This window comes from Pristis pectinata, chromosome 1, assembly GCF_009764475.1.
Source record: "Pristis pectinata isolate sPriPec2 chromosome 1, sPriPec2.1.pri, whole genome shotgun sequence".
NCBI lineage: Eukaryota > Metazoa > Chordata > Chondrichthyes > Rhinopristiformes > Pristidae > Pristis > Pristis pectinata.
This window is the reverse complement of record NC_067405.1, coordinates 149,446,150-149,470,348: the sequence shown is the minus strand read 5'-3', so window position 1 is coordinate 149,470,348 and position 24,199 is coordinate 149,446,150. Positions and strand designations below refer to the sequence as shown.

Sequence of the window (24,199 nt, the reverse complement as noted above, 5' to 3'; positions counted from 1 at the left end):
TAACTCACATTAAAGGCAAAGATAATGTGATTGCCTTTCTCGATGTTAAATGGGAAACATGTATCTGTACTAATCTGATAGTCTGTAGTTGTGTAGCATGATAATTATTAACATTAGTAACTGTATGCACGGTTAAAATTCTCTTGGGAAAATTTTTTTTTAGGTGGGAGGTGTTACGGACTCAGTAAAAGTCCCTTTAAGATAGAGAGTGTGTGTTTGTGTGTGTGGGGCGTGCTTACGTCAACAGAAGATAAAGGACGTAATGACATTGAAGAAGAAAGAGAGAGAGAGAAGGGAGAGAGACACCAGCCTGCTTGTTTTCTCTATCGATGTGTATTTGTGTGTGGACGACCACGGTTCGGATGCTTTTCGGGGTGAGGAAGTCACTACCGAGTAAACACTGAAGTGTCGTTTGGGTTCCATCGTGGAACATTTGGATTTCGTATGTACTCTCTCTATGTTTTTCTACATCTACATCTTATCTTCAGACAACAGTGGTTGTTGAAGAAGCCCTTGCTCATGTTTCACCTTATGGCTTGTGGAACTGAACTTTAAGAACCATTCCGGAACTGGGAGTTTTGGACTTTGTCACACACACACATGACAAGTTTAGTTTTGGGGTTAACGTTCGAGTTTTAACATTTTTGAATTCTAACATACTAACATTTTTACTTTTATTTTACGTATTATCATAAGTAGTGATTAATAAAATAGTTTTTAACACTGAATCATGCTCAGTGTGTTTCTTTTGTTGCTGGTTTGTGACACCATCTATAACTTCTCAGCCCAGCTCTGCATCCTATCAATGTCCTGTTGTAACCTACAGCAACCTTCTACACTATCCACAACACCACCAACCTTCATATCATCTGCAAACTCATTAACCAACCCCTCCACATTCTCATCCAAGTAATTTATAAAAATCACACAGAGCAGGGATCCCAGAACAGATCCCTGCGGAACACCACTGGTCACCGACCTCCAGGCAGACTATGTTCCATCTACCACCACCCTCTGTGTTCTGTGGGTGAGCCAATTCTGAATCCACACAGCCAAGTTTCGCTGGATCCCATGCCTCCTGACTTTCTGAATGAGCCTTCCATGAGGAACCTTATCAATCACCTTACTAAAATCCATGTACACCACATCCACTGCTCTACCTTCATGAATTTGCTTTGTCACATCCTCAAAGAATTCAATCAGGCTCCTTAGGCATGACCTGCCCCTCACAGTGCTACACTGACTGCCCTAATCAGCCTATGCTTCTCCAAATGCCCATAAATTCTGTCTCTAAGAATCTTCTCCAGTAATTTGCCCACCACTGAAGTAAGACTCACTGGTCTGTAATTCCCAGACATACCCTCTTCACGTTACTACCATCGGGGAGGAGGTACAGGAGCCTGAAGGCCCAAACTCAACGTTTCAGGAACAGCTTCTTCCCCTCTGCCATCAGATTTCTGAATGGTCCATGAACCCATGAACACCATTTCATTATTCCTCATTTGCGCTATTTATTTATTTTTGTAACATGTTAATTTTTATGTCATTGTACTGCTGCCACAAAACAACAAATTTCATTACATATGTGATAATAACCCTAATTCTGATTCTGAGTTTTCCCTTTTCCAAAGCACACAGAGGAACACACACAGACATTTAGGGAGCCTCAGAATTACACACTGCACACCTCCCCTAACCCCAGTACGCCGCACCCAATATCCCCATCCACTCACTGCAGGCTTTGCCCTGCTCCCAACACTGGCTCATTCAAAGCCTTATTACTCACTGGAAGTGCTTAGTGAGGAGGCTTGTGTCTGTAATTTCCTTTGGGATTTGTGAGATCATCAATGTCCTTGCGACCTTTAGAGGAAAAAGGCCACAGCTAGATTAGATTATTAGCATATATTGACCTCGAACAGACAAAAACCACGTCACCAAACAAACTCTCGCCGTCTAGACCCAGAACAACTGAAATACCCAAGGTGACTGTGGACGTGGACTTGGACTTTACCATAGTTCCTTGTGTTTGATTTAAAGAAGTTATCCTACTCCTGTATAAACCATTGGTTAGGCCCCAGCTGAGTACTGCCAAATTTTGGGCACCACACTTTAGGAAGGATACAAGTACCTGAGCACAAAAGTCACAATGAACCTTAAGAAATTACTAGTTTGACCAAAAATGGGGTGTCCTGGCCAGTTTGGGAACCATACTTTAGAAAAAATGCAAAGACTGGAGAAAGAGCAGAAGAGATTTGCCAAAATGATTCCCGGCTGAGGGACTTCAGTTCTGTGGAGAGATTAGCTGTGGTTGTCCTATCTTGAACAGTGGAAGTTGCAAGATCTGACAGAGGTATTTAAAACCATGAAAGGTATCAACGGAACAGACAGAGAGAAATAGTTTCCATTGAGAAAGGGTTCAGGAACAAGGAGACAAAGAATGAAGGCGATTGGCAAAGGAACCAAAACGGACACAAGGAAAAATGTTTTTACCCAGTGAATGATGGGAATCTGGGATGCACTGCTGAGTGGAGGCAGGTTTGATTTCAGGTACAAAAGGAGCTGGATCAGTGTCTGAATTTGTAGAGCCTTGGGGAGAGGGGGTGGGAGTGGGACTGGCTTCATTTGCTCAAACATACAAACCCTGTGAACTCAACAGACTAAACAGCCTCCTTCCCCACTGTAACCATTCTGTGATGTTCTAATGGACCATGTTGGGGACATTTACTAAATTGTTCCAAGGAGAAAGGATTTCAGATTTGTGAAGAAACTGTAGAAGCCGAGATTGGAGATGCAATCACAGCCATTTCACGACAGAGAAGTTTGAAAAAGAGCTATTCAGCATATCCCATATTCCCCCGGTCACGGTTTTTTTCAAGTACACACCCAAGTATTGTTGTGTGATGAGAACATTGAACAGAGAACAGTACAGCAAAGGAACAAGCCCTTCAGCCCACGTTGTCTGTGCCGACCATGATGACAATTTAATCTAATCCCTCCTGCCTGCATGTGGTCTATATCCCTCCATTCCCTGCCTGTTCATGTGCATGTCTAAAGGCTTCTATGATCTGTGGAAGGGACTGCAGATCCCACACTGACCTCATTAGCCACTTCAGGACCAGACTGGAAGCAGTCACCCTCAATCCTGAGAGACTGCCTATGAAGATGACAAGAGGCTGACTGGAGATTCCCTTCCCCAGATGACACTGCGGACATTGTGGAGATTGGACAGCTTCACAAAGACTTACACTGATGTTGAGGGAGATTTTCATGAATGCAAATTTGGCTCCAGCAAACTTCCCATCAGGCAGAGAACTGTGGGGCTCAGAACATCAGAATAAAACAGTGAAATTAGGGAACATGCCCCAGTGAAGAAGAGTGTGGACTCGATTACAGGGGTCAAGAGAATGCATGAACACCTATCCTGGAAGCACTGGCCAGCTTTGGAAGATGAGAAATGCAGCTTTGCAGGTTTGTGTAGTAGTTGTCTGTCTGTCCCTGCACATTAAAACAATTCATTCATCCACTTGTATCTCACCTTTTCGTTCTCCTTATAATCAAGCTGCAGAGAGTGATGACCCATGCAGATCACTGTAACTATGAAGTAAAGAAGTGCAAATATACTGTGCAGCCACAGGAGCCGATCACTGGAAAACAGAGAAAACCAGAGCTTCACAGCAGAATAGCCAGAGGAACTGAGGGAGAGGAATAAAGTAACAGAAGGAGGGATAGGAGTGTTCAGAGAAGGGAAAATGTGGTAACGGGGGGAGGAGGGGTTGCATAAAATAACCAAGGTAGGGGGCACAAAGGTGTGATAAGAATTGACGTCATAGACTCATTTGGCACAGAAACATGTCCATGCTGACCATCAAGTACCCATCTATACCAGTCCCATGTACCAGCTCTTGATCTATTCCTTGATTATTCAACTACTTCCCCAGAAACTTAGTTATACAATCATACAGCACAGCATACAGGAGACAGGCCCTTCAACCCACCTCATCCATGCCAACCAAGATTCCCATCCAAGCTAGTCCCATTTGCCCGGGTTTGGCCCATATCCCTCTGAATCTTTCCTATCCATGTACCTGTCCAAATGTCTTTTAAATGTTGTGATTGTACACATCTCTACCACTTCCTCTGGCAGCTTGTTCCATATACCCACCACCCTCTGTGTGAAAAAGTTGCACTTCAGGTCCCCTTGCAATCTTTCCCTCTCACATTAACTCCCAATGCTCTCAAGCTTAAGACTCCCCTAACTCTGAGAAAAAGACTGTGCCAATTTGCTTTATCCATGCCCCTCATGATTTTATAAACAAGGTCAGATTTCAACCTCCTTCACTCCAGGGAAAACATTCCCAGCCTATCCAGTCTCTCCTTATAACTCAAGCCCTCCAGTCCCAGAATCATCCTTGTAAATCTTTTCTGCACCCTTTCCAACTTAATGACATCCTTCCTATAGCTGGGCGACCAGAACAGCAAACAATAGTTCAAGTGTGGTCTCACCAACATTTTGTACAGCTGTAGCAATGACATCCCATCTCTTGTACTCAATGCCCTCACCAATGAAGGCAAGTGCCAAATGCCTTCTTCAACACCCTGTCTACCTGTGTCATCACCTTCAGGGAATTGCGTACTTGTACTCCTTGGTTCTCTGTTCCACAACACTCCCCAGGGCCGACCATTCGCTGTGTGAGTCTTGTCCTGGTTTAACTTCCCAAAATGCAACACTTCATACGTGTCCAAGTTCCATCTGATACTCCTTGGTCCACTTCTCCAGTTGATCTACATTCTGTTGTAACCTTAGATAACCTTCGTCACTGTCCACTATACCACCAATGTTGGTGTAATCTGTAAATTGTTAATATACATGACAAACAACAGGGGACAACCTCTGCAGCCCACCGCTGAACAGAGGCTTCCAATCCCAATGTTATTGTTTTTACCTGTACTACATCAATGCACTTTGTACTAACTCAGTGTAACTGCACTGTGTAATGAATTGACCTGTACGATCAGTTTGTAAGACAAGCTTTTCACTGTACCTCGGTACAAGTGACAATAATAAACTAATACCAATAATACCAATACCAACCCTCTGTCTCCTTCCACCAAGTCAATTTTGCATCCAATTAGCTTCTCACCCTGGATCCCATGTGACCTAACCTTCTGGACCAGCCCACCACATAGGACCTCGTCAAGGGCCTTGCTAAATTCCATGTAGACAATGTCTACTGCCCTGCCCTCGTCAATCATCTTGGTGACCTCTTCAAATCCATGAAACACGATTTCCCACACACAAAGCCATGCTAACTATCCCTAATCAGTGCTGATGCAAGGTTTCAACCCAAAACATCAACAATTCCTTTCCCACCCCAACAGATGCTGCTCGACCTGCTGAGTTCCTCCAGTATCTTGGAACCTTGCAGCCTAACAGCATGAACATTGAATTCTCCCACTTTAATCCCCACAAACCCCTCCCTCAACCATGACTCTTCTTTTCTTCCCTTTCCTAGCCTCTCTCTTTTTTCTACCCTTTTTTCCTCCTTACCTTTGACCCATCCCCTGGTGGATCTGCTCTTCCCACTTGCCTATCACTATCCCTTACCTGCATCTACCTATCACCACCTTGTACCCACCCCACCTCCTCTCTTTTGTCCACCTATCACTGCTCTGCTTTTCCCTCCTATATGTCGGGCTTCCCCTTTTCCTATCTTCAGTCCTGAAGAAGGGTCCTGACCCAAAACGTTGACTGCCTGCTTTTCTCCATGGATGCTGCCTGGCCTGCTGACTTCCTCCAGTATCATAGTGTTTTTCAAGTAGATGGTTATCTCTCTGACTGAAGGCCCGTGACTAGTGGTGAGCCACAGGGATCGGTGCTGGACCTGATGTTGTTTATCATCTATATTAATGATTTAGATGATAATGTGGTAAATGGGATCAGCAAATTTGCGGATGACACCAAGATTGGGGACATAGTGGACAGCGAGGAAGGCTATCAAAGCTTGCAATGTCATTTTGACCAGTTAGGAAAATGGGATAAAAAATGGCAGATGGAATTTAATGCAGACAAGTGGAAAGTGTTGCACTTTGGGAGGACAAACCAAGACTTACACGGTGAATGGTAGGACTCTGAGGTGTGCGGTAGAACAAAGGGACCCGGGAATACACATCCATAGTTCCTTGAAAGTGGCACCACAGGTAGACAAGGTCAAAAAGAGAGCTTTTGGCACATTGGCCTTCATAAATCAGGGCATTGAGCACAGGAGTTGGGATGTTATGTTGAAGACATTGCTGAGGCCGAATTTAGAGTAGTGTGTGCAGTTCTGATCATCTACCTACAGGAAAGATATCAATAAGCCTGAAAGAGTGCAGAGAAAATTTACAAAAATGTTGCCAGGACCTGAGGACCTGAGTTACAGGGATAGGCTTAATAGGTCAGGACTTTATTCCCTGGAGCACAGGAGAATGAGGGGAGAACTTATAGAGGTATACAAAATTATGAGGGATATAGATAGGGTGAATGCATGCAGGTTTTTTACCCTCAGGTTGGGTGAGACTAGACCAGAGGATGTAGGTTTAGGGTGAAAGGTGAAATATTTAAGGGGAACATTTTCACTCAGGGGGAAGTGCGAGTGTGGAACAAGCTGCCAGCGGAAGTGGTAGATGTGGGATCAATTGTAACACTTGAGAGGTTTGGATAGGTACATGGATGGGAAGGGTTTGGATGGATATGGTTCAGGTGCGGATAGATGGGACTAGGCAGAAGATCAGGTCGGTATGGACTAGAAGAGCCAAAGGGCCTGTTTCTGTGCTGCAGTGCTCTATGACTCTACGTGTAGGGTAGACAGGTGAGCAGAAGTGATGCAGTAAATCAGCTTGGGTTGGGAGTGCAGGAGCGACTGACAGCAGTGAGGGACAACCATGGCTGCGACGGATGGGCTGAGATGGATGAGGTGAGAAGGTGGGTTACAGCTGGGGGTACAGAAGAGGTTAGAGATGTTCCTGTTGGAAGTGGGGGGAGGGTGTACTACAGGGAGATTGATGGGGAGCAGAAATGTGTGGCAGCAGGCTCTGGGGTGAGAAGGTGGGGGTGGGGGTGGGTAGAAGGTGGCTGGGCTGATGAATTGCAGGTGGAGGGTGCAGACAGCCCCTCCTCACTCACTCTGCAGGAACATTTGCGATGGTTGTACGGCCGAAGTGCTGCGGGCTATCACCTGGAATAGAAACATTCACAAGTCAGTGGCAGATGCAAGTGCATTGAGACAAAGCACAGACTCCCCCTTCCCATGTCAGAGCCAGCGGTCTCACTCAGTGCCTGTAGCCCAAGGCTAGCAGCATGCCCTTGACCAATCCAGCCCCCCATCCTCTGTTCCCAGCTCTCTGTGACATGCACCCATTGCCCTACCCCACTCTCTCCAATGTTGATGTGAATATGCCCAACCTTACAGATCCCTCCGTGGTCTCACTACACCTGTAACCCCTTCTAGCCCACCACCACCCCGCATTCTCAGCAAGACCCCAAACACAGTGGTTCCTTGGTCATCCTCATATGTAATTGCTGCACTACTGATGCCTGTGCCAAAGCCCTCAGATCAGGAATTTACCCCTCTGCACCTCTCTTTTCCCTGCAATGCTTCTGAGAATCCACCATCTAGCCAAGGTTAGGGTAAGATCATCTTTTGGCTTTTGATCATTGGCCGCACTTCTGTACTAAAATTGAACTACTTCTTGTCCCACCAGCACACCCCCCGCCCTGTCCATGCACTAACACCCGTGTCAGTGTGCCCACTGTTTTGCTGCTGACCTCTAGTCCCATGCCTTCTCTCCCTGTGCCTCCCTGTCCCCAGTTCTACAGAGCCTTACCCAGTAGATCCCCCGAGAAGTTGACAGGAAGGATGATGGCAATGGAAAAGACACAGACCACGCTGAGTAGAACCAGAATGTGTCGCTGGAATGACAGATAGACGATGGCGTCAACTCCGCACTTGTACTGAATCTCATCATCTCTAAAAACAAACACAGTGGATACAGCTCCAGTTTCATTGCCAGATTCCAAAAATGTTATCACCCCACCCCTCCCAGCACCTCTGCTTTCACTGCCCGTGATCCTGGCCTCTACATATCTCACTTTGTCACTTCCAATGCTCCTCGATCCCTCCCACTAAATGTGTCCGCCCAGTGTGCTCCCTGTCCCCTTCCACTGCAACTTCACCACCATCTCCTTGACCCCCCTCTCCTCCTTGAATCTACCCCTACCCTGAGCCCCTCCCTCGCCACAGACCCTCCCAGCTTCCTCCCTCATTTCCAGCCAAGGCCCCAGTCCAAACCCATCTTCCAAATGGAACCGGTGGAAAACTTTACAATAATCTTGGTCAGAGGTTGACTATCCTCCTGACACCCCAAGGCCTCTCCACCATTTACAAGGCAGAAGGCACAAGTCAGGATATGATGGAACACCCTCCATTTGTCTGGATATCTGCAGCTCCAACAATTCTCATCCTGGATAAAGCAGCTTATTTGATTGCCCACCCAACCCCACTCCACCACCCTGAACACACAGTCCCACCACCATTGGTGCATTGTAGCAGTAGAGTGTACAAACCATAAAATGCACACAGTTACTTGGATACTCCAACAGGACCTCCCAAATTTGTAACCTCTATGACCAAGTAGGACAATGGCAGCAAGTGTTTAGGAATACCACCACCTGCACATTCCCCTCAAGTCACACACCATCCTGACTTGGGAACACATTGTCCTTGGGTCTAAATCCAGGAATTCCCAACCCACCTTCACTACGCTGTTGAAACCTTATCATGGGCAATCGGAGGTGGACAATAACATTGACAATAAAATCCAAATTCTGTAAAATCAATTAAAAGTAATTCTTCTTCACACTGATCCCTAGTCCTCTCCCCACTATCAACCCATTTCCCAGCTCCCTAGTCTACTTCTCCAGATCCTCACCTATCTTCGGACCCTGAGAACTCCTATTACCGCACTGCTGGAGCAGCACCTAAACCCAGAACTTGTCCCTGGGATTGGGATGCCTGCAATTAATGGATCTGAGGGAAGTAACGACTTGGCAATATTATCCAAGGTCAGACTGGCTAACAGTTTTAGTAAATCCAAAACATTCTGGGGCATCAATGATTTTATTTCTCCCATTGGGAGCAGAGTAATAAAAATCACTAACATATGTTTGTTGATTAGTGAACAATCAATCATGAATTATCACCATAATAAGACCATAAGACATAGGAGCAGAATTAGGCCATTCAGCCCATCGAGTCTGCTCCGCCATTCGATCATGGCTGATTTATGTTTCCCTCTCAACTCCATTCTCCTGCCTTCTCCCCATAACCTTTGATGCCCTCACTAATCAAGAACCTATCAACTCCGCTTTAAATATACCCAATGACCTGGCCTCCACAGCCGTCTGTGGCAATGAATTCCACAGATTCACCACCCTCTGGCTAAAGAAATTCATCCTCATCTCTGTTCTAAAGGGACATCCTTCTATTCTGAGGCTGTGCCCTCTGGTCCTAGGCTCTCCCACTACTGGAAATATCCTCTCCACGTCCACTCTATCCAGGCCTTTCAGTATCTGGTAGGTTTCAATGAGATCTCCCCTCATCCTTCTAAACTCCAGTGAGTACAGGCCCAGAGACATCAAATGCTCCTCATACATTAACCCTTTCACTCCCAGGATCATTCTTGTAAACCTCCTCTGGACCCTCTCCGATGCCAGCACATCCTTCCTTAGATATGGGGCCCAAAACTGCTCACAATATTCCAAATGTGGTCGGACCAATGCCTTATAAAGCCTCAGCATTATATCCTTGCTTTTATATTCTAGTCCTCTTGAAATGAATGTTAACATTGCATTTGCCTTCCTTACGACCGACTCAACCTGCAAGTTAACCTTTAGGGAATCCTGCACTGGGAATCCCAAGTCCCTTTGCACCTCTGATTTCTGAATTCATTCTCTGTTTAGAAAATAGTCTACACCTTTTTACCTTCTACCAAAGTGCATGACCGTACACTTCCCGACGCTGCATTCCACCTGCCACTTCTTTACCCATTCTCCCAACCTGTCTAAGTCCTTCTGCAGACCAAGTACCACCAGACTTAAGGACAGCTTCTACCCCACTGTGATAAGACTATTGAATGGTTCCCTTATACAATGAGATGGACTCTATGACCTCACGATCTACCTTGTTGTGACCTTGCACCTTATTGCACTGCACTTTCTCTGTAGCTGTGACACTTTACTCTGTACTGTTATTGTTTTTACCTGTACTACCTCAATGCACTCTGTACTAACTCAATGTAACTGCACTGTGTAATGAATTGACCTGTACGATCGGTTTGTAAGACAAGCTTTTCACTGTACCTTGGTACAAGTGACAATAATAAACCAATACCAATACCCTGCTTTCTCAACACTACCTGCCCCTCCACCTATCTTTGTATCATCCGCAAACTTCGCCACAAAGCCCTCAATTCCGTCATCCAGATCATTAACATATAATGTGAAAAGTAGCAGGTCCCCTTTATTCCCACTCTTTGCCAGTCAGCCAATCTTCTATACACGCTAGTGCCTGTACTGTAATACCATGGCCTCCTATTTTGTTTCACAGCCTCACGTGCGGCACCTTGTCAAAGGCCTTCTGAAAATCCAAGTGAACAACATCCACTGACTCTCCTTTGTCCAACCTGCCTGTTACTCCCTCAAAGAATTCCAACAGATTCATTAAGCAAGATCTTCCCTTAAGGAAACTGTGCTGACTTTGGTCTATTTTATCATGTGCTTCCAAGTGCCCCGAAACCTCATCCTTAATAATGGGCTCTAGCACCTTACCAACCACTGAGGTCAGGCTGACCGGCCTCTAATTTCCTGTCTGTTGCCTCCCTCCCTTCTTAAAGAGTAGAGCGACATTTGCAACTTTCCAGTCCTCTGGAACCATTCCTGACCCTAGCGATTCTTGAACGATCACTACTAACGCCTCCACAATCTCTTCGGCTGCCTCTTTCAGACCCTGGGGTGTAGTTCATCCGGTCCAGGTGACATCCACCTTCAGACCTTTCCCAAGCACCTTTTAATTCCATTTTCTGTTGTTTGTTAATTTATTTGGCTCTTCACCTCTCTCGTTTGTCTTCAACTTATTACTTTTCTCTTCAGTTAAAGTCTGTACTTACGGACTTGTTCTCGTCTTTCCCTAAACCGGGCAGCATCCCTTAAATGGGAAACTTTCACGCTGCCTGCAGGCATGTTTACCACCCATGACACATTGTTCCTCCGGTATTCTGACATGTATCTGAAAGATGGGACTCAGTACAACTCTCAGTTTACACAGCAGAAATCAAAAAGGATTAAACAACGAACATTAAACTTACCTCATGTAGTAAAGTGTGGTCAACCAGGAACAGAAGCCCTGCAGGTGCAACAAAACAACATCAGAAAATTAACAATTTGAAGCTAATATCACATACCAGAAACTTTAGCAATGAAATTACTGTAAAGGAGTCTCAATTCACTGGGGCCACTGGTTAAAAACACTCATGAGAAGTGGGATCACTCAGTGATACAGTCTCACACATGGCTAGGCTCTCTGTGATACAGTCCCACAGCTCGCTGGATCAATCTGAGGCACAGATTCACACTTGCCGGAGTCACTTAGTGATACCGTCTCAGATATCGCGGGTCACTCAATGCTACAGCCTCTACTGGCTGGGTTACTGTGCTACAGTCTCACACTGTGACATAGGGTTTTTTTTAGAAACAATACAAAAATTTATTCAACTGTTATAATAATCACTACAAAAAACTATACATATTCCTAACTACATCAGACACACGATTTACACTTTCAAGCTTTCAACACACTTGAGCCCCCGAAGGTCCACCGTTTCCGGAAATCTCCCATGGAACCCACTGATACTGTGCAACAGAACATAGAACACTACAGCACAGTACAGGCCCTTCGGCCCACAGTGTTGTGTCGACATTTTATCCTGCTCTACCATCTATCTAACCCTTCCCTCCCACATAACCCCCTATTTCTCTATTATTCATGTGTCTATCTAAGAGTCTCTTAAATGTCCCTAATGTATCTGCCCCCACAACCTCTGCCGGTAGTGCGTTCCATGCACCTACCACTCCCTGTGTAAAAAACTTACCCCTGACATCCCCCTTATACCTTCCTCCAATCTCCTTAAAATTATGTCCCCTTATGTTAGCCATGTTCGCCCTGGGGAAAAGTCTCTGACTGTCCACTCGATTTATGCGTCTTATCATCTTGTACACCTCTATCAAGTCACCTCTCATCCTCCTCCTCTCCAAAGAGAAAAGCCCTAGCTCACTCAACCTATCCTCATAAGATGTGCTCTCCAGTCCAGGCAACATCCTGGTAAATCTCCTCTGCGCCCTCTCTAAAGTTTCCACATCCTTCCTATAATGAAGCGACTAGAACTGAACACAATACTGCAAGTGTGGTCTAACCAGAATTTTACAGAGCTGCAACATCACCTCGTGGCTCTTGGCAATAATCACTGCAAACTGTACAGATACAAAACTACAGCAAACACACTATGTACATTGTCAAAATAAAATGCCGTTATCACTATCTACAACAGACTCGATTCCCTGAGGGGCCCACTGTTCCTGGAATTCTTCCAGGATGCCCACGGATACTGCGTGCTCCCTCTGCAAGGACACCCGGGCGTAGACGTAAGCCCAAAAGCAGGGCAGGCAGTCAGCTCTTGCAGAACCCTGACCGCCTGCTGCCTGGACCCGTGGATGGCCAGCTTAGCCAGAAGAAGACCCACCAGGACATCTCCCAAGCGACCCGACCCACCCCCCTCTACACCAGGAGACCGTGGATCACGAGCGTGGGAGCAGCAGCCCCTTCAGATAGGCGAAGAGAGGCTGCAACCTCTCACACTCCATGTACACGTGCTGCACCGTCTCCTCCCGGCCGCAGAAATGACAGGTGATCGGGGTATCGGTGAACCGGCTCAAGAACCGGTTGCATGGCACCACCCAGTGCAGCACCCTCCCCCCCAGGTCCCAGATGTAAAGGGGGAGGACTCCCGTGTAGAGAAACCTCCACCGGGGACCTCCCTCGTCACCAGACAGTAGGACGAGGAAGTGAAGGGTGTGCAGGAGTAGCCCATACAAGAAACGACTTGACATGTTGTGCTGAACCGGCTCCCGAGAGAGACGCCAGGCCCTGGGTCCGATGAGCAATTCTGACTGAGCGGGGGTCAGCCCAGCCGGGATCGATCCACACCCTCAAGCCCCCTCGACACCCACCACGATGGGACGGGGCCCAGCCCCCTCGCCAGAGAGTCACCGTACCCCAGACTTGCATCAGCTCCCAATAAAACTCGGGCAGTATTTTTATTTAAGAAACAATACAAAAGTTTATTCAACTGTTACAATAATCACTACAAAAAAAACTATACATATTCAATACTACATCAACACACTATTTACACTTTCCAGTTAAATGCCATTAACGTTATCGAGCCCCGAGGGCCACAGTCACATGGTGATACGGTGTTACACAGGGCTCTCTGTGATACAGGCACACACATGGCTGGAACACTCAGTGGCATAGTCCCACATTCAGTGATTACAGTCTCACACACACAGCTGGGGTACGGTGAAACAGTCTCACACATGCAGCTGGGGAACGGCGATACAGTCTCACACGCAGCTGGGGAACGGTGATACAGGGTCACACACAGCTGGTGAATGGTGATACAGGGTCATACACACAGCTGAGGAACGGCGATACAGGGTCACACACAGCTGGGGAATGGTAATAGAGTCTTACACACAGCCTAGGAACTCAGTGATACAGTCTCACACATCACAGACACAGTATGATTAAGTCTTACAGACATCTGGGACACAAGTGATACAGTCTAACACATAGGGGACAGGGTAGTGAAGAAGGCATTTGGTATGCTTGCCTTCATAGGTGGAGGCATTGAGTATAAGATTTGGGAAGTCAAGTTGCAGCTGTACACAACATGGGTCAGGGCGTACTTGGGGTATTGTGTATAGTTCTAGTCACCACATCACAGGAAGGATGTGGTAACAACAGAGAGGGTGCAGAAGAGATTCACTAGGATGTTGCCTGGAATGGAGGACTGTAGTTGTAAGGAGAGATTGGATCGGCTGGGTTTGTTCTCACTGGAACAGAGGAGGCTGAGGGGTGATCCTACAGAGGTTTATAAAATTATGGGGATAGACATTCAGACTCTTTTTCCCAGGGTAGGGGAGTCTAGAACCAGAGGGCACAGGTTTAAGGTGAGAGGGGAGGTCTGAGGGGTAAGTTTTTCCACACAGAGGGTGGTGGATATATGGAACGAGTCACCAGAGGTGGTGGTAGCAATGACAATAACAACATTTAAAAGACATAGAGGGAAAGGCATAGAGGGAAACAGGCCTAATGCAGGCAAATGGGATCAGTGCAGATAGGCATCACGGTCAGCATGGATGGGGTGGGCAGAAGGGCCATTACTGTGCTGTATAACTCTATGACTCTATGACAGGACTCTCACAGCAGGCTTGGTCACCATGTTTGCTCTGAAACCTGTCTCAATCTCATGCCCAGCCAGATCACCCGTTGACAAAGCTTCACTCCAGGCTGTGTCATTTGGTATAAAAACAGAAGCAGCTAGAAATACTCAGCAGGTCAAGCTGCATCTGTGGAAAGCAAATCAGTTAACATTTCAAATCTAAGGCCCCTTATCAGAATTGGGAAAGAGAGAACAAGGCTGAAGAACGTGCCGAGCTGAGCAGGCCACACCATACTAAAGGATAAAGAAAAACTGAGCCAAAATCACTGATGGTCGACAGGCAGACATGGTCGGTTCTGATTTAAACAGAAAGAAATAGTGAGTTTCCTAAAATTGGAGAACTGAATGCTGGTGATCACCAAATCTGTCTGCAGGAGTGACCCTGAGCTTCCTGTTGTCAGCCAAGATAACTCTTCATCACACTCCCACTCTGAGCTGTGTGTGGCCTCCTGCACTGTACAAATCCTAAGGCAAACTTGAGGAACAGCCCCTCAAGTCCTTCTGGGCATGTGGCATCCTTCCAAACTCCATGTCAAGTTCTCCACATTGAATTAACACATTCTGTCTGTGCATCAGAACTGGCCATTCCTGCCAGTCATCCATCTGAAGGTTGGCTCAGTTTTTCTCTCTGCATCAACCATCAAGTACCCATCTACATTAACCTCACCCTAATCCCATAATGTTTTCCTCACATGAATGATGGAAAATGGAGGGCGATGTGGTAGGGAAAAGTTAGAAAGATCTTAGAGCAGGATAAAATGTCAACATAACATCGTGGGCCGAAGGGCCTGTACTGTGCTGTAGTGTTGTGTTCATATTCTCATCAACTCCCTGCTGCAAACCCACACAGCTTTAGCATGTGGGAGGAAACCAGAACACCTGGGGGAAAGTACACAGTCCCAGAGTAAACATGCAAACTCCACACAGACAGCACTGGATGTTAGGGTTGAATCAGGTCGCAGGAGCTGTAAGGTAGCAGCTCTACTAGCTGCACCACTGTAGCATCCCAAAGGCTGAGGCAGGGTCTCAAACGGGAAACATTAACTCTGTTAATTATTAACACTAATGTGTTAAACATTAACACTCTCCTGTCAAGTGTTTCCAGCATTTTCTATTTTTGTCTTAGTTTCCAGCATCTACAGTTTTATTTTATTTCATTTGGGTCATTTGTTGAACAATTACATTGAATTGAAAAAGAGTTTTATTGCTTGTTATGTCTAAAACAATAGCTGAGTTTTTAAAATAGACCAGTAATTCTGTTAAGGAGTGCCCATGCATGTTATTCACCTGGACTTTCTACAGGTACTTGATAAAGCTTCATACAGGACAGTGAGCAATGGTTAAAGTTGGCGTAAGTTCACTCACCACATCCTTACTCTCTAGTTCTGTGGGGCTGGTTTCACAGGAAGATTTCTCCTTTTCAGTCTGTTCTCCATAAAACAAGGAGGTAAGGCTGCAGGAAATAAAGAAAGCTTTAAACAGACAGCACCTTCAAACTGCCAAAGGCATTGAGAACGACAGAGGGAATATGCAGCCAGCAACATATAAGACGGGAAGTGAGAAATCAAGAGATAGAGAGGCATAGCAAGTGCACCATGAGAACATAACGCACAGGAGGAGCAGGAACAGGTACTCAGTCCTTTGAGCTGCTCTGGTATTGGTATTGGTTTATTATTGTCACTTGTACCAAGGTACAGCGAAAAGCTGTCTTACAAACCGAACATTCATTACACAGAGCAGTTACATTGAGTTAGTACAGAGTGCATTGTAGTACAGGTAAAAACAATAACAGTACAGTATAAAGTCTCACAGCTACAGAGAAAGTGCAGTGCAATAAGGTTCAAGGTCACAACAAGGTAGATCGTGAGGTCAGAGTCCAGCTCATTGTATAAGGGAACCGTTCAATAGTCTTATCACAGTGGGGTAGAAGCTGTCCTTAAGTCTGGTGGTACGTGCCCTCAGGCTCCTGTATCTTCTACCAGATGGAAGAGGAGAGAAGAGAGAATGTCCAGGGTGGGTGGGGTCTTTGATTATGTTGGCTGCTACACCAAGACAACGGGAAGTAAAGACAGAGTCCAAGGAGGGGATGCTGGTGTCCATGATGCTCTGGGCTGTGTCCACAACTCTCTACAGCTTCTTGCGGTCTTGGGCAGAGCAGCTGCCGTACCAAGCCTTGATACATCCAGATAGGATGCCTCTCAAAGAGTCAGAGTCATACAGCATGGAAACAGGCCCTTTGGCCTAACTCATCAATGCCAACCAAGGTACCTTCCTGAGTTGCCTGCAATTGGATACAATATTGGCTTGATGGAAGGAGTCAGAGAGTGGTAGTGAAGAGTCATTTTTCAGATTGGATGAGAATGTAGGTGACATGATTAGTAAGTTTGTGAATGATATCAAAACTGATGATATAGTGGAGAAGGTTGTCTAAGGTGCCTGGAACATTTGGACAGACACAGGAACAGGCAGGGAACGGAGGGATATGGACCAGGTGCAGGCAGATGCACAGTTTAATTTGGTGTCATGGTCAGCACAGACATCATGGGCCAAAGGGCCTGCTTCTCTGTTGTACATTGTATGTTCTATGTTCAACTGGATATAGATCAACTGAGAAAGCGGGCAAGGGAATGGCAGATAAGTATGAAGTTATGTATTTTGGGAAGTTAAACCAGGGCAGATCTTACAGTGAATGGCAGGACCTGGGGAGTGATGTTGAACAGAGAAACCTCCACATATAAGTAGATAGTTCCCTGAAAATGGGAATACAGGTAGACAGGGTGGTGAAGAAGGCGTATGACATGCTTGCCTTCATTGGCTGAGGCATAAAAGTTGGGACATCATGTTACAGTTATACAAAACATTGGTATTGGTTTATTATTGTCACTTGTACCAAGGTACAGTGAAAAACCTGTCTTGCATAGCATTCACACAGATCAATTCATTACACAGTGCATTGAGGTAGTACAGGGTAAAAACAATAACAGAATACAGAGTAAAGTGTCACAGCTACAGGGAAGTGCATTGCAGGTAGACAATAAGGTGCAAGGTCATAACGAGGCAGATCGTGAGGTCATAGTCCATCTCATTATATAAGGGAACCGTTCAATAGTCTTATCACAGTGGGATAGAAGCTGTCCTTGAGCCTGGTGGTACGTGCCCTCAGGGTCCTGTATCTCCTGCCTAATGGGAGACGGGAGAAGAGAGAATGACCCGGGTGGGTGGGGTCTTTGATTATGCTGGCTGCTTCACCAAGGCGGCGATTGGTTAGGTTGCACTGGAGTATTGTGTGTAGTTCTGGTCACCACATTACGGGAAGGACATAATCAAGCTAGAGAGGGTGCAGAAAAGGTTCACAAGGATGTTGCCTAGATTGGAGGGTTTAAGTAATCAGGTGAGATTGGACAGGCTGGGTTTGTTTTCCCTGAGAGGTGACACAGAGGTACATGGAGTTGTAGGAGGCATTGATAGGGTAGGATAGGTAGTGGAAGGACTGAGATAAGCCACCACATCAGCTATTAATCTGGACTGTCGTACTGATGTATCTCATGTCAAGACTCTCGTAAATACAGTAGATTCCATTTATAACAGGCAGGCATTTAGACAGGCACATGAACAGGCAGAGAACCGAGGGATACAGGCCACATGCAGGCACGTGGGATTAGTTGGATTGGCCTCATAGTCAGCATAGACATTATGGGCCAAAGGGCCCACTCCTGTGCTGTACTGTCTTATGTTCTCACAGAGCATCTAGCTGGGGGACTCCCTGTGAACTTGTGCTGGGAGTAGGCTGAGAGGATTGCAGGATCCAATGCATGAAATGCTGGACTTGACACGGGGGTGATTTTATTGAAGAGGTAGATAGGTGAACAGGGGAAGGGGAAGAACCTGTCATTGTCCATCAGTAGAGCCAGTCGTCCATAGTCCCAGGCAGCTTTCCGCAGGCAGGAAAATATGAACAGCAGCACCTGAAATCAGGAAATAGCATGGGATTAACACCTCCACCAACATACACAGGCTTCAGGCCCCGGAGGTTCACCAACTGTGACAGGTGATGTTCTAATACTGAGCGAACCCCACTCCAGCTGTGCTCAGAACCAAATACAGAACCCAGCATTTACCGAATTGACTCAGAATTTCAAGTAGTTTCACAACCAAGTGAGTTAGTATCAGAAGCCAAATAAGTTCCTGGTTCAGTCTGTCAACCACGTTATGCACAGGGTACAACTTTTCTGATGCTGTCCCATTGAAAGATGCCAGGGCAGGGACTGATAAGTTCTGGCTGCACTTTAGCCATGTGCTCTTCATCTTAGGCCACCATGAGTGAAGGGAGAACAACCCGGTTGGGAGACCTCCTCATCAGTCTGCTCCTGATCTGGTTAGGGTGGTCTTTCGCAGAACCAGGCAGTGGACAGTCAGGGGTTCTGTCCAACCCAGCTGCCTGCCCTTGAGGTTATGCTAGTGCCCAGGTGTCCCTGGAAAGCATGGATGTTTGTGGGCTCACCAGAGTCTTGCATCATAGACAAGCAGGAAACTGTTTCATTCGCTAAGTTGATGGTTTAATGAAGTATTTTAAAACAAACAAAAAATAAACACACCAAATGGGGTCCTGGGGATAAAGGCCTTATAACAAAGATCAGACCTGATAAAACTGATCCCTTTTGTGGAGAACAGGAAGGTGCCCTGCAGTGGAGGAGGCTATGGACAACTTATTTGTCCCATGGGTGAGGAGGAAGGCATGGCTGTCAATGGTCAGACCTTCCAACTTAAGCCCATTTCAACCCAGATCCAAATCCTGCAAAAGCTGCTGGCCATTGACAGCTCCTGCATCGCAAGTCCACAGAGAAGAGGTGACTTGATACACCCCTTTAACAGGGTTCTTTTATTGTTTTTTTGAAGAGGTAACCAAAAGGGTAGATGAGGGTAGGGTAATATTTGGACTTTAGCAAGGCCTTTGACAAGGTCCTGCATGATAGGCTGGTCTAGAAGGTTAGAACACAGAACCGTAGAACAATACGGCACCATACAGGCCCTTCTGCCCACCATATTGTGCTGACCTTCAAACCACACCTACGACTATCTAACCCCCTTCCTCCCACATATCCCCCTATTTTAAATTCCTCCATATGCTTATCTAACCAACATATCAACCTCCACCACCACCCCAAGCAGCACATTCCATGCACCAACCACTCTCTGGGGTGAAAAACCTCCCCCTGACATCTCCCTTGAACTTCCCCCCCCCATTACCTTAAAGCCATGCCCTCTTGTATTGAGCATTGGTGCCCTGGGAAAGAGGCCCTGGCTGTCCACTCTATCTATTCCTCTTAATATTTTGTATACCTCTATCATGTCTCCCCTCATCCTCCTCCTCTCCAATGAGTAAAGCTCTAGCTCCTTTAGTCTCTCCTCATAATCCATACTCTCTAATCCAGGCAGCATCCTGGTAAATCTCCTCAGCACCTTTTCCAATGCCTCCACATCCTTCCTATAATGAGGCGACCAGAACTGGACACAGTACTCTAAGTGTGGCCTAACCAGAGTTTTATAAAGCTGCATCATTACTTTGCGGCTCTTAAACTTGATCCCATAACTTATGAAAGCTAACATCCCATAAGCTTTCTTAACTACCCTATCCACCTGCGAGGCAACTTTCAGGGATCTGTGGATATGAACCCCCAGATCCCTCTGCTCCTCCACACTGCCCAGAATCCTGCCATTTACCTTCTACTCCGCCTTGGAGTTTGTCCTTCCAAAGTGTACTACCTCACACTTCTCTGGATTGAACTCCATCTGCCACTTCTCAGCCCAGCTCTACATCCTATCAATATCCCTATGTAATCTTCAACAGCCCTCCATACTATCCACAACACCACCGATCTTTGTGTCATCTACAAACTTGCTAACCCACCCTTCCACCCCCTCATCTAAGTCATTAATAAATATCACAAAAAGTAGAGGTCCCAGAACCAATCTCTATAGGACACCACTAGTCACAAACCTTCCAGTCCGAATGCATTCACTCCACCACAACCCTCTGCTGTCTACAGGCAAGCCAATTCTGAATCCACACGGCCAAGCCTCCCTGGATCCCTTGGCCTCTGACCTTCTGAAGAAGCCTACCATGCAGAACCTTGTCGAACGCCTTACTAAAATCCATGTAGACCACATCTACTGCACTACCCTCATCAATCTTCCTGGTCACCTCCTCAAAGAACCCCATCAGGCTAGTGAGGCAAGATCTTCCCTTCACAAATCCATGCTGGCTGTCCCTAATCAGTCCATGATTCTCTAAATGATCATAGATCCTATCTCTTAGAGTCCTTTCTAGCAGCTTACCCACCACAGACGTAAGGCTCACTGGTCTGTAATTCCCTGGACTACCTTTTTTGAATAAGGGGACAACATTCGTCACCCTCCAATCCTCCAGTACCATCCCTGTTGACAACGAGGATTCAAAGATCCTAACCAACGGTTCAGCAATCTCCTCCCTCGCCTCACGAGGCAGCCTGGGGAATATTCTGTCAGGCCCCGGGGACTTATCTGTCCTAATATTTTCTAACTGCTCCAACACATCCTCTCTCTTGATATCTATGTACACTAGAACGTTACCCTTACCAACACTGTCCTCAGCCTCATCAAGACCCCTCTCCTTGGTGAATACTGAAGTATTCATTGAGAACCTCACCCACTTCCACAGCTTCCAGGCACAGCTTCCCACCTTTATCTTTAATCAGACCTACTTTTACTCTAGCCATCCTTCTGCTCTTCACGTACGAGTAAAAAGCCTTGGCATTCTCCTTAACCCTACCCGCCAAAGCCTTTTCACGTCCCTATCTCGCTCTCCTCAGCCCCTTCTTAAGTTCCCTCCTTGATACTCTATATTCCTCACAAGCCTTGTCTGATCCTTGCTGCTTACACCTTATGTATGCTGCTGCCTTCTTCCTAACTAGTCGTTCACCTCTCTTGTCACCCATGGTTCCTTCACCCTGCCATTCCTTCTCTGCCTCACTGGGACAAATTTATCCTTAACATCCTGCAAGAGATCCTTGAACATCGACCACATCTCTACAGTACATTTCCCTACAAAAATGTCATCCCAATTTACACTCTCAAGTTCTCGCCTTATAGCCTCATAATTCGCCTTTCCCCAATTAAATATCTTCCCGTCCTCTTTGCTCCTATCCCTGTCCATGACAAGGTTATGGAGCAGTGGTCGCCGTCCCCCAAATGCTCACCCACCAATAGAGCTATCACCTGACCCAGTTCATTACCTAAAACTAGATCTAATATGGCATTTCCTCTAGTCGGCCTGTCAACATACTGTGACAGGAATCCGTCCTGGACACATTTAACAAACACTGCCCTGTCTAAACCTTTGGCACTAAGCAGGTGCCAATCAATATTTGGGAAGTTGAAGTCTCCCACTATAATCACCCTGTTATTTTCACATCTTACTAAAATCTGCCTCCTAATCTGCTCCTCAGTATCCCTACTGCTACTGGGAGGCCTATAGAATACTCCCAGTAGAGTAACTGCTCCTTTCTTGTTCCTAACTTCCACCCATTTTGACTCTAGAGAGGATCCTTCTACATTATCCACCCTTTCTGCAGTTGTCATGTGTCCCTGACCAGTATTGCCACCCCTCCTCCCCCCTCCCTATCCCTTTTAAAACACTGAAAACCAGGAATATTCAATATCCATTCCTGCCCTGATGTCAGCCATGTCTCTGTGATAGCCACAATATTGTAGTCCCATGTACTTATCCAAGCTATATAAAAACATAGAAACATAGAAAACCTACAGCACAGTACGAGCCCTTCAGCCCATGACGTTGTGCCGACCTATATAAACCCACTCCAGGATCAATCTAACCCTTCCCTCCTGCACAGCCCATAACCTTCCATTTTTCTTACATCCATGTGCCTATCTCAGAGTCTTTTAAATGTTCCTATTGTCTCAGCCTCTACCACCACCCCCGGCAGTGCATTCCAGGCACTCACCACTCTCTCTGTAAAAAACCTACCTCTGACATCCCCCTTAAACTTTCCCCCTCTGACCTTAAACCGATGTTCTCTGGTATTCACTATTGCCACCCTGGGGAAAAGGTGTTGGACGTCCACTCTATCTATGCCTCTCATAATCTTATACACCTCTAACAAGTCACTTCTTATCCTGTGTTGCTCCAAAGAGAAAAGCCCTAGCTCGCTCAACCTATCCTCATAACACATGCTCTCCAATCCTGGCAGCATCCTGGTAAATCTCCTCTGCACCTTCTCTAAAGCATCCACATCCTTCCTATAAAGAGGCGACCAGAACAGAACACAATACTCCAAGTGTGGTCTAACCAGAGTTAGAGCTGCAACGTTACCTCACAGTTCTGGAATTCAATCCCCAACTAATGAAGGCCAACACGCCATACACCTTCTTAACCACCCTATCAACCTGCGTGGCAACTTTGAGGAATCTATGGACTTGGACCCCAAGATCCCTCTCTTCCTCCACACTGCTAACAATCTTGTACCTTGTACTCCACCTTCAAGTTTGATCTTCCAAAGTTATCACTTCACACTTGTCCAGATTGACCTCCATCTGCCATTTTTCTGCCCAACTCTGCATCCTGTCTATATGCCGTTGTAACCTACGACAGCCTTCTACACTATCCACAACACCTCCAACCTTCATATCATCTGCAGACTTACCAACCCATCCCTCCACTTCCTCATCCAAGACATTTATAAAAATCACAAAGAGCAGGTGTCCCAGAACAGATGTCCCATGAAATCCAGGGAGAGTTAGTTAGGTGAATTCAAAATTGACTTGAAGATAGGAAGCAGAGGGTGGTGGTTGGAGGTTGTTTCTCAGGATGGAGACCAGTGACTAGTGGTGTGCCACAGGGGTTGGTGTTGGGACCCTTGTTATTCATTATTTATATAAATGATTTAGATGTGAATGCACAAGGCTTGATCAGCAAGTTTGTAGATGACACAAAATTAGGAGGTGTTGTTGACAGTAAAGAAGGTTATCGTAGATTACAGGGGGATCTTGATCAGTTCGGGAAGAGGTTCCGAGGAGTGATAAATGGATTTCAATACAGATAAGTAATGGTGCATTTTGGAAAGTCAAACCAGCATGGGACTTATACAATGAACGATTGGGCATTAGGGAGTTCAATGGAATGCAAGGACCTAGGAGTACAAGTGCATAGTTCATTGAAAGTGGCGTCACAGGTAGACAGGGTGATGAAAAAGGAGTTTAGCACACTGGCCTTCATCAGTCATGACATTGGGTATAGGAGTTAGGACATTATATTACAGTTGTATAAATCATTGGTGAGGCCACACTTGGAGTATTATGTACAGTTTTAGTCACCCTATTATAGGAAAGATGTGGTTAAACTAGAAAGAGTGCAGAGAAGATTTACAAGGATGTTGCCAGGACTGGAGGGCCTGAGTTGTAGGGAGAGGTTGGCCAGGCTAGGTCTTTATTCCTTAGAACGTAGGAGAATAAGGGTGAACTTAAAACATAGAACATTACAGCACAATACAGGCCCTTCGGATAGAACATAGAAAACGTACAGCACAATTCAGGCCCTTCAGCCCACAAA

The 24,199-nt window shown here is 46.1% G+C and overlaps 1 protein-coding gene across 3 annotated transcripts in view; it reads right to left on the bottom strand.

The window, feature by feature from the left end:
* Positions 1-24,199, bottom strand: part of tmem63c (transmembrane protein 63C) — a 191,297-nt gene that overhangs the window by 92,776 nt on the left and 74,322 nt on the right. For all 3 annotated transcript variants that reach the window (XM_052030866.1, XM_052030877.1, XM_052030855.1), the window contains exons 4-10: positions 18,481-18,560; positions 15,961-16,048; positions 11,401-11,438; positions 7,864-8,006; positions 7,163-7,214; positions 3,536-3,644; positions 1,787-1,860 (exon numbers count right to left, since the gene is read on the bottom strand). In XM_052030866.1, coding sequence (XP_051886826.1) covers positions 1,787-1,860; positions 3,536-3,644; positions 7,163-7,214; positions 7,864-8,006; positions 11,401-11,438; positions 15,961-16,048; positions 18,481-18,560 — 584 coding nt within the window. The remainder of the gene's footprint in view (positions 1-1,786; positions 1,861-3,535; positions 3,645-7,162; positions 7,215-7,863; positions 8,007-11,400; positions 11,439-15,960; positions 16,049-18,480; positions 18,561-24,199) is intronic.